This window comes from Vipera berus (assembly GCF_964194415.1).
Source record: "Vipera berus genome assembly, chromosome: 6".
Taxonomy (NCBI): domain Eukaryota; kingdom Metazoa; phylum Chordata; class Lepidosauria; order Squamata; family Viperidae; genus Vipera; species Vipera berus.
Genome location: NC_138208.1, coordinates 68,560,441 through 68,578,574, shown reverse-complemented (window position 1 = coordinate 68,578,574; position 18,134 = coordinate 68,560,441). Strand labels below are relative to the sequence as shown.

Genomic DNA, 18,134 nt, shown 5'->3' with positions numbered 1-18,134 from the left:
CTCTTGGTGAAATAGTTCCGTCCAAGGAGCCTGAATTACACCCACGGACAACAACAACGCATCTAATTCTGATCAAGCGCTTACATTTGCTCACGACAAATAAGCTTTAGTAGCGCATTAAACGGAACTTCTTTTCAGCTGGTGAGTTGCAGAGCGGACAGATTTGAAGAATACACGCAGGCTCTTATACCCAGGAAACGCTGGGTCTGCAGGGCGAGCGTTCTGCAGCATGGATGTGGCGGAGTTGGGAGCTTTTACTCCCGAGCAAGCGGCGGCTCCTGTAAATACGGTGGAGGTGAGCGAAAGGAGCGGGACCAAAACAGAAAGCGATTGTGGACCTGAAGCTTTTTAAACTTGCTGTCAAAAAAGGAGAGTAAATCTAGTTTCAGAGGCTTCTGATTACAGTTTCATTATATTAGTCCTTTTCTGACCCTCTTTTGACTATGGGAGGATATAAGAGGGACATTAGTCACTCAGGGAGATGAAGCATAGAATAGGTAGTTACACTAAATCAGACCCTCTTTCCTTCTCAGCATCCTGGTGATTAGAAAGAGACCATCTCCTGACAAGTAGGGCTATCCTTGATAGAATTCTCGGTTTTTAAATCCAAAGATTGATTTTTTAAAATATATATATAATTCGGTTGATTATTAGATTTGCTAGTATTAGTGTTCCTGTATATATAATACTATATTCTCAGAGCAGTAGTTTTTAATTCATCTCTGCTTTTGACTGTTAATTGTGGGAACTAGATGCTATTCTTGTCTCCCATATTTCTCTTTTTAGAGATCAGAAGTTCTGGAAACTGTTGGAATTTGAGGAAGCCCAGATAAAACAGCTGTTGTTCCAACCAGTATTGCTATTTTGTGTTTGATCAGAGCAGCTTTGTTTCACTACTGAAGAAAGATGTTCATGGGTGCTTCAGTAACTTTAGGTGCTTGTTCATCTCTCACATAACATGCACTTTACCTGTGATTTTTCTTGACAGATTTCTACCAAAGTAAAATATTTAAATGATATAGTAGAGCAGGGGTCTTCAAACTTGGCCCTTTTATGACTTGTGGACTTCAACTCCCAGGCTGAGGAATTCTAGGAGTTGAAGTCCACAAGTCATAAAAGGGCCAAGTTTGAAGATCCCTGTAGTAGAGCATTAATAGAAGCAATAATGGAAGAACCTAATGGGAGACTTGATTTGCCAAAGTAAGCCAATAGTTCCAAGAATTTTGGTTTACTAGGAATGAGTCAGTATGTTGCTTAATCACTTCTCCTTTACTTTAGGTTTTTGATTCTAGCCAGAATATCTGGTTTGCAGTTCATGATATCCTCCATGTTTTATTTAGCCCTACTTTTGATAGCAGAAGCCATTTAGAAATAACCAAGAAGTGTAATCCAACATGCTAGCTCTTTCAGAGACAGAAACTGGCCAATAAAAGTCAATAACAGAAAGCAAAGTTAACCCTTAACATCCATGAGTATGGCAACTATTTGTGAGTACCAGTATGCTAGCTCATTCATAATAATCTATTAGCTATTATATGTGAACAAGATCATCTTATATTTACATTTGTTTGAAGGCCATGATTTAACCTGTTTGTTAAAGCAGCATGGCTTGAAGATCCCTAGCTATTTTACTAAATAGGGAATTTTAAATCTGTTGAAAATCTGAATGAGAGATCTGATAGGAAGTCCAGTTCTGTAGAATAAGAAATAAAATATAAATGTGTTAAACTTGCAATCTTATGTATAATATTTATCTAACTCAAAAGTTCTGGTATCTAATATTACAACATGTATCTAGTACCGTCTAGATACATATAATGTATCAGTACATATTACTATGGATAAAGCAATAATTATAAAACTATTAAAATAAGTTACCTATTTTTCTTTAATTTATATTCCACATCTTTTGAATCTTTTGATATTCTTTTGTTTTTAGGAAAAATGGAGGCTACTTCCAGCTTTTTTGAAGGTTAGTAAAAAGTATGATCAAAGCGGGAAAATCTTTATCTTTTTTTTACAAAGTAATTATATATAGTTGCTGGTTTTACTCAGTTGTTATCTACAATAATGAGAAAATACATTTAAAATAGTATATTCCTGGTATGCATTTTGTTATTTCTTTTTCTGGACTGCTAATTCTTTCCTTCTGTACTATTGTGTTTTGTATAATATTACATCTTTTCCTTTTAATTTTACTCTCTCAGGCATTGCTGCTTTTGTGGTAACTTCAGGTATTCAGGGAATAGAAATACTGCCGGGACCAAATAAGGCAGTGGCTATTTGGTGGGAGGTTGCAACCTGCCTAGAGGGGAAAGACTTAGGAGGGATGATTCCCCTTCCCTCTTTAGAAATTGCATCTGACCCAAGAAGTTTGTGTGAGTGGGAGACACCACCCCCCGCCGCCCAATGGAAATACCTTGCTCCTTCACTCCAAGTCAGTTGCTGCTCCATGCCTGTTATTCCCCCCTCTGATCTGGGGTGAAACCACTGACTGGCATTTATTAACAGTCGATGTGGGTGTGTGCTGAATTATGGTTTAATTTACCTTTCCATTTGCATTGGAGTTATGCCTGGTGGTAGTATAGGGCTGCTTAAGTCATGAAAACATGTTTTGCATAATCTTTTGCTGCCTGAAGCATTGAATTTGCACTGGCCTTTTTGTTTGACAACAGACAGGCAGTTGTTTACAGGTCCTTTATGCTTGGCACTTCTCTCTGAATGGGTTGCTTAGACTTGGGTCACCTGGTCTGTGGGAAAGCAACTTCTCTGGCTCCCGGGCTGTGGAACACCAACCTTGGGGTGAAACATACTAATGCAATATATACAGTATACTATACATAGTTATTATATAAGGTAGATGTAAACATCCGTTCATATTGTATAGTGCACGCTATAAAACTAATCTTCACCTTGCCAGGATGGCTGAATTATTTATGCAAAACTTAGTTGATATTTTAAGTAATTTAAGATACTATGGAAACCCTTCAAGTAACATTTCAAAGTGTGAAATAAATGAGATTTAAGCAGTTCAAAAGTTCTGTATTTGTTTTCACTGAAGATAATCTTCCTATTTTAGGTAAAAGGACTTGTAAAGCAACATATAGATTCATTCAATTATTTCATCAATGTAGAGGTAAGCCATTTTGTTTTATTGAATATTAAAGCCTATAAGTAGTCCTCGACCTATAGCCACAATTGGGACTGAATATTGTCATAAATCATTGCCGTCATAAATCAAGTTAGACTCAATTTTACAATGTTTATTGTGGACATTAAATGAATCACATGGTTGTTAACTGAATCCAGGTTCCCCAGTGGGTACCTTTTGCCAGAAATTGGCAGAAGTCACAAATCATAATCATGTGGCCACAGGATGCTGCAACTGATCATGAATGTCAGCCAGTTGCTAAAAGTCCAAATTTCAGTCATGTGACCATGGGTGTGTTGCAACAATTGTAACTGCAAGTACATATTGTAAGTCACTTTTCCCAAGATTGTTGTAGCTTTGAATTATTATTAAATAAACAGTCGTAAGTCAAGTACCTGTATAGCATATCCTTCAACCTACGTAAATGTTCTTCCATTTTCAGATAAAGAAAATAATGAAAGCCAATGAAAAAATTACAAGTGATGCTGATCCAATGTGGTATTTAAAGTAAGCCTAAATTTTATTCAGATTGTAGCTTGAATAACCTGAGCCTTAACTTCCATGGAGGCTTTTGTTTAATCCATAAAATCTGCTACAAAATCTTATATAAAATGCTGCAGATGTGCAGAATAACATATAATATAATTGATCTGGCTAAGATGGATTAATAGTAATATGGTTTTACTCCAAATAGATTTAATGAAAAAAACACCTTTTTTTCTTGTGGTTAAATATTTGTAGTATTTAGTCTGATTTTTCTAAATAGTTATAATTAATTTTAGTAAATAGAAATCTAGTAATATTAAACATGAACTACATATTTGACAGTTGATTCATATTCCATTTTTAATTATTTTTATTGGATTTTATCTTGCAGATATCTCAATATTTATGTGGGTACTCCAGATGTTGAAGAAAGCTTCAATGTAACAAGACCTGTTTCTCCTCATGAGGTATAAGCTGCTCTTCAGCACTTCACTTTGAAAATTATTTGACAACTGTCAAATTAAACTGAGTTTACAATAAGCTTTCAGTTAAGGAGAGGTGGTCTATTAAAGTAGAATAATAGTGTACATAAATGTAAAAGATTTTTCTGTATATAATGTTTGCACAGATTTTAACCATTGCATCTGAAATCCACTAAACCAACTACTATAACACTTTAGTTTACTATAATAGTATAGTTTATTCTCATTCTATCTATATTGCTATAGATACAATCTTAGCAGTTAAAAACATGGTAGTCTCTGAGAAAAACATTGAAGAAGTGTTGATGGCTTCCCCATATGGAACTTTTTTCTTTCTTTTAAGTGTCGCTTGAGAGATATGACTTATTCTGCCCCAATTACAGTGGACATTGAATATACCCGAGGCAGCCAAAGAATTATTCGTAATGCATTACCCGTTGGCAGGTAAGAAACTAATATTAGCCTTAGTTAACACATAACAGAATATAGTTAGGAACTTGGCTTGATAATGGGCATGACCTTGATCTGAACAGGCACCAAGATTACAATTAGCATTTTATGGATAAAAGTTTGTTTGTTTGCTTATAATACTGGTCATTTTCACCTGAGTGTAAAGCAGAGACATTATATTAGTCTAGCGTTTTGAATTTAATCTACCTTAGCATTAAAACACTCAGGATAACCCTACCTAAAGAAACTTCTACCTGTGGTCAGATAGTAGCTTGAATCCAGCAAAAGTTGCAGTGGTGGGTCTCTGCCTCCAGGAATAGAATGTCACAGCTAAAGCAGGTTCTAGGCCTGAGCTATTCTTTGTGACTATCCTCTTAATCACAGAAACAATTGTATTGAGCCAGGGGTGTTTGGAAGTTGGTTACCTTGTGGATGGCAGGTCCTTCACAACCTGACTTCATACTGAAGTCAAGTACCAGCTATAGCCTCTGTTTCTGCTATAAAGAAATGAGATTTTATATGGATTTGAATTCATGTGGCATGCTGGGAAAAGGAAGGTAAAGAGAGCCAGTGTAGTGTAGCGATTAAGGTGCTGGCCTAGACACCAGAGGGTGAGTGAGAAAAGTAGGAGAAGGAACAAGTATTCTGTATCTTCACTCTTTGAGTTACTATAGAATAATAAAGACAGAAGAAAAATAAATGAAAAATGTGTCAGTGTGTCACACACAAATTTTGGTGATATGGGGACAGTAGATTCATAGACTGCCAGTATGGGTCAATATATTCTCTGTTCAAAAATACTTCTCTAAGCCGATTTTGGTGGGCTCTTATATTATTAATGTGGACCTTATGCATTTTAAAAGACAAAAAAGATTATGCTGGTTTGCTCTTCGATTTTGTTAAGCTTCAAGGCATATTTAAAGAACTAAAAGAGTATGTCAGTTTGTACATAATGCAGTTGCCTGTTGTGTTTTGTTGATGAGCTGCTAGTGCATTTATATGCTGATATGATATTGGCAAAATACTGGTAATGAGTGATGGTCAGTATCTTTCATTTTGCTTTTGTAATGCTAATGAATGCTATTCGTGCAATTAAGGAGCAGTAGCAACCTTTTCTTGTTTGTAACCAGCAGCCACCTTAATGCAATCAGAAAGTCAAGGGCAACAAAGAGTAGCTGAGACACTCACTTTTTCTTGGGTGTTACACTTAATAGGTGACAAAATCCTCATGTCCATCTGCTATAGGGGATTGATACTGATGACTGTTGGCTGTGCAACCCAAGTTGCATATCTTGTGCATAGTGCTTTTGCGTCATGTGATTTGATTGCAAACAGCAATTGTGCTTTGGGGGAATAGGTCTCAAGTTGGAGATCGTATTCCAGTCTGGTTTGCATTAACATTAGTGAAGAGGAAAAAAGATTTAAAAATTTTAGCATGAGAAGGGTCTCTGATTTGATTGGCCCTTTTGGATCTTGAGTCTGTGTGATGGGTAGATAATTAGATAAAGAAATGCAATTAAAATCTTTCCTGCAATGTCAATTCTAATATCAATTTACCATTTACCATTATTACAATTTTGTTTTATTGTCAAATCAAGAGTAATTCCTACAAATTACATGCGTTTTCTTTCCTATTTTCATTTCAGCCAATTTAGCTTAAGTACTTACACAGCTTTGAATGTAATTTTTATTGCATATAAAAACAGTTCTTTCTGCTTTCTCTACCTTGTTTCTCTGGGATATTTGTGCCAGATTGCATATGTGTAATTTGATTTCTCTGTACTAAATGAATGAACTTTCTAAATTAGCAACTCAGTAGTTAGGTTACAGATAGTCTCATTTATCAGCTGCCTCATTTATTGATCATTCGTAGTTATGACAGTGATGAAAATTTAACTTCATGATCAATCCTTGTGTTTTGGGCCTTTGCAGAGCTATAATTTTTAAGCTGCACAAATAATTATTTTTTAAACATAGTAGTTGGCACAGCATTATTGTAGCCCTGCTATGGAAATATCTATAACATAAAGGAACTCCTGCATTTATGTTAGCAAGTTAATTCAGGTTTTATGATGTAGTAATTTTTTGTATTACTGTTGCTGGCATTACAGTTAAATAGAAACCATGCTTGACCCTTGCTTATTTGGCTAAAGAAATCCCTATATTTGCATATATTCACTGCATTGATGCAAGCATTTCTAATCTAAAAACAGTTGTGAAATATGAAAAGCGACAAGAGAAAGTTATAAAGAATGTTTCCATTTAACAAACTTCCATGTATTCATATCTCATTACTCAGTGATCCAAGTCATAGTCAATCTATTATAGTGCTTTGCCTTGACAATGAAATAGGGGACTTCTCTGTTCATATATAAATACAAAAATGTTGTTCATTATCTGAAACTACGAAAAAAGACCTTAGCTACCACAATTATTATCTGGCTTACTGTTTTTCCAGTGGTATTTAGGTAATCTGTCTGAAAGACCAGCTGATAAACCATTAATTTATGCTTTTTTTCTTCCTATAGGATGCCGATAATGTTACGTAGTTCCAATTGTGTTCTCACTGGGAAAACTCCAGCAGAATTTGCAAAGCTTAATGAGTGTCCTTTAGATCCAGGTTCCAAATTTATTTTCTAATATTCTTTGCTATTTTGGTTAAGCATTGATTCCTTTTAAGATAGTAATTACTAAGATTTTGCAATCATGAATTAATGTGTAGTCTGAGATTTTGCAGCTCAAAGCTGCAGTGATGAAAACAATTACTAAGTGTCCTTTCAAGGAAAAAGCAGCATCAGTGGTAGTGGTATTTCATGCAATTTGCTTGTATTCAAATCCCTAATATTCCTTAAATTTTAATTAGCATATTTATATAGCTGTTCATTTCACAAGACGTGACTCTGGGCAGCATACAATACAACAACAGTGGGCTCGTGTAGGTGTTAAATAGAAATGAAGAGAGTACCAAACCCTTCGAGAACCCCATAAAATAAGGGTTAAGGATGGGATCTCTCACTCCCAACTGACTGACTGGAACTGGCCCCACAGAGAAAGCAAGTGAGCTAGCACAATCTTCTGCCACCCACTCCCAGCCCATGGAGCTGGCCCAGAAGGATACCATGGTAAATGGTATCAAAGGCCACCAGGAAGTCATGAAGAGATAGATGTACTACCCTTCTCCCACAACTATCAGAGAACATCTAAAAGAGTGACCAACGACTTCTCCTGACTGAAAGGAGTCCAGGTTTATCCAGGGATTTATTATCTTGCTGAGGGTTTAGGAAATTCCAAATGCATATTTCAAAATTGCATAAATCTTAATTAGATTCCAGCACCTGAATAAACAAACATTCATCTTCTATTTGGTAGGTGGCTACTTCATTGTCAAAGGAGTGGAAAAGGTAATTCTTATCCAAGAGCAGTTATCGAAAAACCGAATAATAGTGGAAGCTGACAGAAAAGGAACAGTTGGGGCATCAGTTACCAGGTAGGTAAAAGAATTATTGAATAACTATCTCTTTTGTTAAGCTTGACTGGAATTTAGAAAGTTATTTTAGAATTATTCAAGAACTTGGACATGTTGGGGACAGGTTCTTTTCAATTATTTCCCAACATAATATCCTGTCACAAATAATCCTCAATATCCTTCACATCCACTTTCATCCTTCAACCTCCCATTTAACATTCACTCCCATTTCTCTCTCAGCTCTCTTGGTGCAATTGATCCACTGTCTCTGTCCCTCATTCACTTTCCCTCTCTTCTTCATCACCATTCTTTCCTGTTCTAATCAACAAAGACAAGTCCCCTCCATCATCCAACCTCTGGCATGATTATCTCCAAATCCAACTGAATCACATAGTCTGCCACCAGCTTCTGTTGCTTGGCTTTTTTGTCTGGCTAACCGTTGGCCAGTCTCTCACTGACAAGCTGACTGGCAGCTCAATATGATTTTTCTTGCTGCCCATCAAACCTTTTGGCTATTCCTGGCCTGGCAGTTATAGTGAGTAAAACCTGACCTCTGTCTGGGTCATCTTCTTATTGAGCACAGCTCAGAGAAACGGTCGATACAGTAGCTCATTTTCAATTTTTAACAGGAACATATTTTGGGGCTATGAAATTCCAAATATACAAGAAGTCTTGACACTTTTTCCTCTCTGAATAAAAAGTATAAATATTAATACTGTATTCCTTTTTTCTAATGCCTAGCTCTACGCATGAAAAGAAGAGCAGAACAAATATAACTGTGAAACAAGGAAGGTTTTATCTGAAGCATAACACCCTTTCAGAAGATATTCCTATAGCAATAATCTTTAAGGTATTCTTAATAAACACCATAGTAATATTATTCTTAACTTCAGAAACTCGAAAAAAATATTTAAAACAATAGCTTTTGTGTGTATAAGTCCACTGATTTTGTTTAGGTCTGCTGTTTTTTATCCAGCCTTTTCCAACCAAAGACTTTTTAAAATGGGTTCTGACTGCAGTTATTGGAAAATACCTGCTTAGCAATGTACTCCATGGTGTAGAGTTTGAAAAACACTTTTATTCATTGGTTTTGAACACTTGGCTTGCATTTGGACATTGTTAGAATGTTCATAGTGTTCTGTCCTTTTCTCTCTCTATAAGAAGAGAACAGAAATACAACTGAAGGAGAAAATATCTTGAGTAGGTGGAAAAATAGACATGAGTGAGAAAGGAGAAAAAATGTAAAAGGATGTGGCACAAGACTGGGAAATACTGTATTTTATATCTTCCTTGTTGCTTGCCTGCGTCTCTTAAAAGTTGACTTACTAAAGGCAAAGCGTCTAATATCAGATCTATTTGTGGTCCCAAAAAGGTGGTGGCGAGCACTATTTGGCTTCTGCTACGTGGGTGTTTTTCCCCGGGCCAGGCTACCTAGGGCATCCATTTTGTGAACAGTAAAGTTTCCTATAACCATTATTTTGTGAATTTCATCATCACAAGCTCTCAAAATTCTAGATATAGTTCCAGATCAAAAAAGGTTGCCTATTTGTGAGAGAGTGAGTAACAATACCTGAGGATGACAGATATTGCCAATGCCAGTACACACTGACCAGATTTTGGAGCCCTTTGATTGGAAATTTGTTATTAACTGTTTTTGAGACAGTTTTAATGCCATAATCATCTTTTAGATGTGTTGTATTACATTTCAGATTTGAAAAGCATTGCCAGAAGAGGGCAGTGCTTGATTGCAATACAACAACGAAAAAATGGGTTGGAGTGTGGAGCTGCTTTGAAATGTTTTCTTTAGGGATTAAAACTTCTATGTGTTTTTCAGTTTTAATACTACATAATTTATAAATCTTCCAATTCATTTTGCCAGATCAATTATTTGTTCACATACATCAGAGAAGGGCATCAAATGTTCTGATCGCATGTAGCTTTATTATCTATTTTGTGTGTTAGTAACTATGAATTTAAATTTTAACTTTTGTGCCATATGTTATATTTTTCCTGAAAGCAAACGTTTCTTAGAGCAGCATACGTGCTTAAAACTGTCTGTCTGAATAGCATTTTTAATATTGGAAATGGATAAATATTTTGCTGCCAGTAGGATATTGAAATAAGAGCTTTTTGTCTGGAGCATTTAAATGGTACAGTACAGTAATACAATCCTGGTTATAGTATCATGCTTTGGATTTGGCTTGCAAAACATTTGCAAAGAAATTGTCATTATAATACCTTCATTTAGTAATTATTTGAAATTAGGTTTCTGTTTCTGTTTGTATCGTATATGAAGTAGCAACTAACCTTTAGATAGTAATATTTTCATATATGGTGATTTGCAAACCTGTCTTCTGTCTAGTCTAAAAACAGATTACTTATACTCATAAAACTCCAAACAATCCTAAGCTCTTTGGGGAAATTTGTAGGCAACAGTCCTTTTTTTTGGATGAGTATGAGATATAAATGCTGTACCAGTGAATAAGGGTGAAATAATATATGATAAAATAATTTTCTCAAAATTACTGTTACCCGAGGACACTTAATATGTAGTGGTTTTTTTGAAGAACTGTAATATACATAGATAACCCTTAGAAATTCTTTGAACAATTGGAAGTATTCTTTCTTATACCAGATATCCACTAATACTTTGTCAGTTTGTTGGGGATTAGATAAAAATAACTTTCCATGTTAAGGGATTTATTTTTAACATGAGCTCTGCCACATGTTCACTAGCAAATCATCTGAATGATGGCTTGGTGGGTTTTCAGCTACAGGCTATCCTGAAAGAAGCAGATTACCTCGACCATTTCTAACTAGCTTTAGAACAAACTATAAAGTTGACACAACCTAGGTCACTTTGATCTTTGAGGATCAATAATGAGAATGTGTTTCTGTTGCTTCTCATAACCCTCTCAGTAGCTTTGGCTAGTATTTTTTCTAGATAGCCTGAGACAATTGGAAATAGAACACATGGCTTTGTAGTGGTTCTATTCCTATCTCACAAGTAAATTTTAGATGGTGTTCCTTAGAGATAGTTGCTCTTCGAAATGGGAGCTATTATATGGTGTTCCTTGGGAAATCCCTTCTGTTGCCAATGTTTTTCAAAATAACACTGCTGTATATGATCAACATGACACCCAAATCTATTTCTCTGTAACAGGAAATGATTTCACTCCTCTAAATGCCTGTCTGCAGTTACTAATGTGCTAGGCTAGGGATGACAAATTAAAATTGAATCCAGACAAAATGTTTGTTGCAAGAAGCCATAATTGTGGGGGCAGGGGTGTAGATCTGCTTGTGAATGGGATTACAGCCTCCCAGAAGAACTGGGTATATACTTTGGGTTGCTTCTGGATGCAACTTTCCCTGATTTCCCTGACTTATAAAATAGACAGGAGCACTTTTTAATAGCTTCAGTTGATCAACTACCGTATCTCTCTCTCTCTGAAAATTGATAATATAACCTCCACTCTTCTCTACAGTAATTTCATTTATGTGGTGTTTGTATCTAACCTGGAAATTTCAGTGAAACAAATATTCAGTATAGTACTGTAGTTAGATGGATCTTGGTAAGAATGTTAAGCGATCACATTATATTTGTGCTTAAAGCACCGTACCAACTATTAACTTATTTGGGGCAAAGTGCTGGTCATTACCTTTAAAGCCCTACACAGGTTAAATTCTGGTAGTTTAAGAGAATGCCACATACAGGAACCCCTTTCTTACTAAGAGAATCTATGCAGATTCACTGACAATTTCTGCAAGTTCACTAGAGAAGTATCTCCTTCTCTGTTGTTGCCCCAGCTTTTTAGAATGTCTTCTCTGCAAAGTTGAGTGGCTGACGATTGTTTTAGTTATGAAAAGACCTTCAGAACAAATCTTTCAGTGCAGCATTTGACCAAAGTGTTCTAAAATTTAATTTGAACCGTTTTACTTATTATAGGTGTTTATTTAAATCATTATTGTAAATGTAATCAATATTTTAACTGTAACATCGTTTTTACTATACACTGCCAAGAAATAAATATTTTCTAAATTCTGAAGTCTAGCCCACATTGCAGTAATAATTCAATCTTTCAGGGGTTTTTGAGATGGCCCAAGGTAAACCTGCAGCAAAAAGAGAAATACTCAAATGCTAGAGGCTACTATCTCCCACCCCATGTGGTGGCAACCAACAAAAAGTAAAACTAACAGCCAGTAAAGGAAATCGTAGCAGAATCAGACATTGTTAAAGAAAAATAAAGAACACCATCTAATATATTGAGGTAGGCAGTTCTACTTATTCCATTGCCACCAAGAAAGCCCCTTTCTTCTGTTACTATTTGAAGGCAATGCTCCAAACAAGAGGGGCTCTTAAGTGAGCAGCTCCAAAATATTTAGACCCCCCCTCAATGTTGTTGTATCCTAACTACTGTTGTTGTTTTGTTATATGCCTTTTTGGCACAGTGTAATTCCAAGCAGGTAGGTGAAAGCAGAAGCTTTAACGTTATCTGCAATTCACAAACATCTGCACTGCTGTCTCCCAGTTTGAAACACTATTTATAGAAAGATTGGGGAGATTTTAAAACCTGAAAAGCTCATTTATATCGTAAGCCCTTTTCCTCCCCCCAATGTAAAATATAATCTGGCACTTATGACAAAAAACAAAAGAACATGATTCTAAGGGTAGCATTATGTGTGAAATCCTAACCTTCTATTTTTATAAGATTTGACTCATTACCCATACTCATTAATATTGCATCACAGAGAAGTAGAGCTGGCTCCACTTTGTTGGTGGGGACAGTACCTTCGTATGGCAGGTGACGGTAAAGAGGGCAGGTGATAGTTCTGTATCTTAATTTCCTACAGTTACTATGGACTGCTTTTAAAAGTGTCTGGTTTTTGTTTTCTTTTTTTGTGCTTTCCCATGGGTATCCTGCATTCTCCATGGGGGCAGGTCTGTGCTTGCTAAGTGCCCGCTGTGATGTTTGTATGCCATGCACCTACACAGTGTTGTAGTAACAATCCAGGTTCCTCTTCCATATGAAGCAGTGCTCAGAGGCAGGATTTGGTAGTCTTCAGTAATCCCACTTGAAATGCAGCTACTCCGGAGAAAGGGAGGTGCACATTGCAAACTTGATCAGTAATAACTTTATACAACCTTATTGGATTGTGTACATACAAGCCCCAATTCCTGTAGCTCTTCAGCTAGTTTATTCTGCTGCAGTTGTCACTTGCTATTTATTGAGAAAATGTATGAAGTTTCTTCTTTATACATCAGCCAATAACTTTCTAGTAAAAATATACTGTCTCGACATTCATCCTTCCTGCTTTCAGTGCTGCTTATCAAGATTTCCTTTTGATGAGTAGGTGCTGCTGCCAATGCCAGATGGTCCTATTTCTGAGAGAACTCGCTTTTGCTTAAGAGTTTACTGACTACAATACCAAATTAGCATAAGCAAATGTCAGCGAGTTAACAGAAAGCCAACATTCTTTCTCCCCTTTTCTACCTTTTATTTCTTTTCCTCCCTCTGTAGGCCATGGGGGTTGAGAGTGACCAAGAGATTGTGCAGATGATTGGAACAGAAGAGCACGTGATGGCTGCGTTTGGCCCCAGCTTGGAGGAATGCCAAAAAGCTCAGATTTTCACACAGATGCAGGTGTGTGATATTCAAGCATCCATCTATGGTGCATTTGTAATGAAAAATGGGCTTTTTAACCCCTTCAAAAATTAGTAGCAAGAAGATGCATCAATAGAACTTTTACTTGTCACTCCTCTTTGCTTAAATAGGTCGGGAGAGTAAACCCATAACCAAAGTCCTGTAGAATATCTAAGAGTTGATTGGAAAGGTTGAAATAATAAATCTCTGAATTGCTCCATTAGGTGGCTAATGAAGTTTATTCTGCGTTCTAGAATAGTAACATATTAAACTTGTATCATATAAATGGTAGTAGGAGTAACATTTTAAAATATCCTACCAAAATCTGTAATAGCACAGTACATACTTACTGAAACATTTGTCCCATCCAAATTACTTTGATAGGTAGGAAAAGTCATAAACCTCATAAATGAGACTTTTAGCAGATTTACTAAAATATCTGATATGAAACCAGACAAGCAAAATAAAAGCAAATACATAAACTGAAGGAGTTGCCTTATATTTCAGATTGCAAATTGTTTTAACAATCCTTTAATATCAGAAAAAGACAATATGGAAATCCTGAGCCTTTTAAACGGAAGCTATCTACTGCATAGCTAAAAAAAGAGATGCGTACCCATTCAGTGTTAAACTTAAGCTAGGTGAGATATTTTCTTAGTTGTAAGGGATTAATTTAAAATAACAGAGCATAACGGAGTAATTGTACTGCTCAGCCATTTCTACCCCTCACCTGTTTAAAATAACCTTGTCCTGCTCTCTGGTTTTGCTTTTCAGCCAGCCTTGTTCTGGCTTGTTGACTTCCTTATAAAATAAAACATCTCAATAAATACTGAATTTCCCCAAGGGGAAAAAAGTACATTGAAAATGATTTGTGACATGTACTTAATGATGGCAATAATGATTTTCAGCACACAATCTTTTCACTTCGCTTGCAGGCATTAAAATATTTGGGAAATAAAGTCCGAAGGCAGCGAATGTGGGGCGGCCCCAAGAAAACCAAGATGGAGGAAGCAAGAGAGTTGTTGGCAACAACTATTCTTGCCCATGTGCCAGTAAGTGCTTTATTCTTAAAGTACAGGATACCTTCCTACTTTGCAGGAATGACTATAGAATGATTGATGAAACTGAATTCAGGAAGAACTGCTGCTCCATTTATTATTAATAGCTTCTGGCGATAGTTTATATATACAACTTTTTATATACCACCCTGCTTAATAAAACTCAAGACAATACCAACTATTGTTAGGCATAAATAATCAGGAACAGGAGTTATGTTCAAAGTATTAAGAGTTTATTCTTGTCACCTATACACGAGACTCTGAGCAACTAACAATCCAAGCTAAATTGCTGCTAGATAAAGGTCAACAGAATTCGGGGGGGGGGGGGACTGTGCAATGATTCCAAACTCATTATGCATTATAAACCTGCCCTCCAGCACAGTATGCCCCTCTCCTACATTTATAAAGCAACACAGCAAAAAGTAATTAAAGTAATCTATGTATAATTTTAAATAGGAACAATAGATTTAAATTATGTTCCATTATTCATTCATTGTCAGTATTAATTGGTGTCCTCATTTATAAATGCATGCAACAAACTATGGCTTTACATGCCTATGCAGATGAATTTACAGTCTATCCTACAGAATAAATTGTTGATCCTGAGTGAGACACAAGGCAATCTTACTCAGAATTTTTGAGAGATATGTACATAATCTGAGACAGAGAGAGATCCAAGTACGGTATCTATTAAACCTGAAAAACTATCTGCCAATTCAATAAAGCGTATTCTCCTTCCACATATTATATGTAATAACCACTAAATTGTTATTGCCAGCAATAACAATAAAACCAATTTATTGGAATGGTTTTACTGTTAATGGTACACTGATCACATACTTGCAGCCTCTTTTCCCTTCTGATTTTCTGTCTTTTTTGTGGCTTGAAGACAGATATTTTGAACCCACGACCAGCACTGTGCTCTGCAACATGTAGATATACTGTATTGTAAAAAAATAAAATTGACCATATGTTATAACAGAGTTAAGCAAAGTTAACCATAAGTTAATGGTCAGGCAGTTTCTGGTTGGTAGTTTACATAACAATGAATGTATTGCTGTAAAATGACATTTCTCCAGTACTTTGAGAACTAATGTGGAGCTTTACCCAGAACAACTGAAAGAGAGTTTCCAAAAATATATTGTGTACTTTCAGAGCCATTCTCAGAAATTAGAAGCTTGGGCAAACTGTGGTACCAGAAAACATGATGTAGGAATAGAGAAATAGCAGAATGTAGGCCATGATAGGAAAGGAAGAAGGCATTTTAAAAAAGAGGTCAATTACAATCAAGGTGGCATCCAAAGCATTTAATGCATGGTGGATCAGTTTTAAAGTCAAGAGGAATGTATCCCAAGGCCCTTGTAGAAAGGAGAGGCTGTAGTGATAAATGCAATTTATCCTAATGCTATTCATTCCTCCAAATTGCATGACCCTCCACATACCATGCCTAACAGAGGGTTAAAAAACACAATCTAGAGACATTCCCATGTAAGGTACTGTCACTTAAGTTAAATTTCTCATTTTTGGTATTTCAGGTAAAAGAATTCAACTTCCGCTCCAAGTGCATCTATACAGCTGTGATGGTCCGCAGGGTGATTCTAGCTCAAGGAGATAACAAAGTGGATGACAGAGATTATTATGGAAACAAGAGGCTGGAACTAGCAGGACAGGTAGATGCACCTTGAAGCTTAATAGAATTTGGACTATGTTATTTTACCTAATGCATCAGATCAAATGCGCATAGTAATTTTAATTTAAAGCGTTAGTGATGCAGTTGTGATAATTTCTTAACCAGATTGATGGAATAAAAATACTGTTCCTTGATTTCAAATGAAAAGCCATTTGCAAAGGATTGCCTTTCCATCCAGCCAAAAATATGTATTTTATTTGGCTGTTTCCCCCTTGCTCTCAAATGGGGCGCGCATGACTATAGCCATAGGGTCCTAGAAATTGCCAGTTCCCCCAGACTGAAATGCAGAGATAGATGCTGCAGTTGGGGGGTGTTTATCTCAATCTGACCCAACTGCAGAGTGGAGAGAGCCTTTGCATGACCTATGCTGATGTGGCTCTGGAATTCAGCAAGAAAGAAATCATAAATGCAAAAAGGACAAAACTGCCTTTCATTTCCTTTAAGGGACAGGAGTGGGAGGAAGGGCAACTCAAATGTGGGCATTTAAAAGTAAAGGTCTCCTGAGTTTACACATGCGTTAATGTAGATAAAATTCCATTTGTTTCATGATTGCTGAAAGAAGGAATACTAAGTTTTTGAACAGTGCTGTTTGCTGAATGGTTATTTGCCTTTTATATAGTAACTTCAAATTTTTTGAGAAACATACTACAACATTCTTTGTGGGTTTTTTAAAAAATATGCCAGTAAAAAAGTAGAATTTTATGTGTGTCTAGTTGATTAACCCTCTGCTTTACAGCAAATTAATCAACTATAATTTGCTTTAATTAGGTTACTCTTTGTTGTGATAGTGCTTAGCTACAAATCATTATGGCAGTTTCAGGTCCAAATGAAATAGAATGATTTTTAAGTTAGAGCTTCATAAATAGTAGCATACATCTATTGCGTTATTAGTTGTTTTAATATTTACGATCCTTTTGTAACTTAAACATATATCTTGCATGTGTGTTTCTGCTATTATTAACATAATGTCTGCGTTATATCTGCAAAATAATAAAGCACCTTACTTTAAGCCTGTTACTCAGTGTTTTTAGTTAATGTTTCTGTCTAAATGGCTTTCATCCTTTAAAAAGCTGGCACTGTTTCTGGACTAAAAATTCAGTTGCTTAAAAATTTGAATGAAAAGGGATTGATCCTGTATTAGGAGAAAAGCAGAGCAGTCTGCACAATGTGAAGACATAAAAGGTATTGTGTCTATAAAAATGTGTGAAAACAATAGTAGCTAATTTCACACCCCATGGGACAAGGGAGCACAAAATGTGCTTTAGCTTTAGATAACCGTTGTTTCCACTAGCCAAGCTGGTTTACAGAGCTTTTTCTTCATTTTTTCAGCCCACAAGAGGCTTGGTAGGCCAGGTGCCAGCAGAGGTGTTAGCGAAACCTACGGACTCCAAGCTTAATCTTTTCACCTACCTTTTCTCTTTCCTTAATGTGTTCATTATTTGCCGAGCATTTCCCGCCTCTTTGTCCTCAGGGTTTGTTTGGCATTTTTTTTTTCTTTCTCTCTTTCTAATTCAGCTTGCTTTGTATGGGTGAGATATGGAACAGCACCAAAATCCGGCACCCTGGAAAGGAAAGGATTTCTACCCTATGACAAAAGAAAACCGTCTTGACTTCAGAGATTGACTAATCCCAGCTGTTCTGATAATATAATTAAGGCTGCCTAATGTCTTTAATTTTGCAACCAGTTTGTGTGAAAAGGAGAATTTGGC

General features: G+C 36.1%; 1 protein-coding gene across 1 annotated transcript in view; it reads left to right on the top strand.

The window, feature by feature from the left end:
• The first annotated feature begins 207 nt into the window (after nt 1-207).
• POLR3B (RNA polymerase III subunit B) overlaps nt 208-18,134 on the top strand; it is a 68,308-nt gene continuing 50,381 nt past the window's right edge. Inside the window, exons 1-12 of the mRNA XM_081330213.1 lie at nt 208-295; nt 1,940-1,972; nt 3,080-3,136; nt 3,594-3,658; nt 4,029-4,104; nt 4,463-4,563; nt 7,098-7,189; nt 7,939-8,056; nt 8,777-8,885; nt 13,555-13,677; nt 14,613-14,729; nt 16,271-16,405. Coding sequence (XP_081186339.1) covers nt 230-295; nt 1,940-1,972; nt 3,080-3,136; nt 3,594-3,658; nt 4,029-4,104; nt 4,463-4,563; nt 7,098-7,189; nt 7,939-8,056; nt 8,777-8,885; nt 13,555-13,677; nt 14,613-14,729; nt 16,271-16,405 — 1,092 coding nt within the window. The 5' untranslated portion in view covers nt 208-229. The remainder of the gene's footprint in view (nt 296-1,939; nt 1,973-3,079; nt 3,137-3,593; nt 3,659-4,028; nt 4,105-4,462; nt 4,564-7,097; nt 7,190-7,938; nt 8,057-8,776; nt 8,886-13,554; nt 13,678-14,612; nt 14,730-16,270; nt 16,406-18,134) is intronic.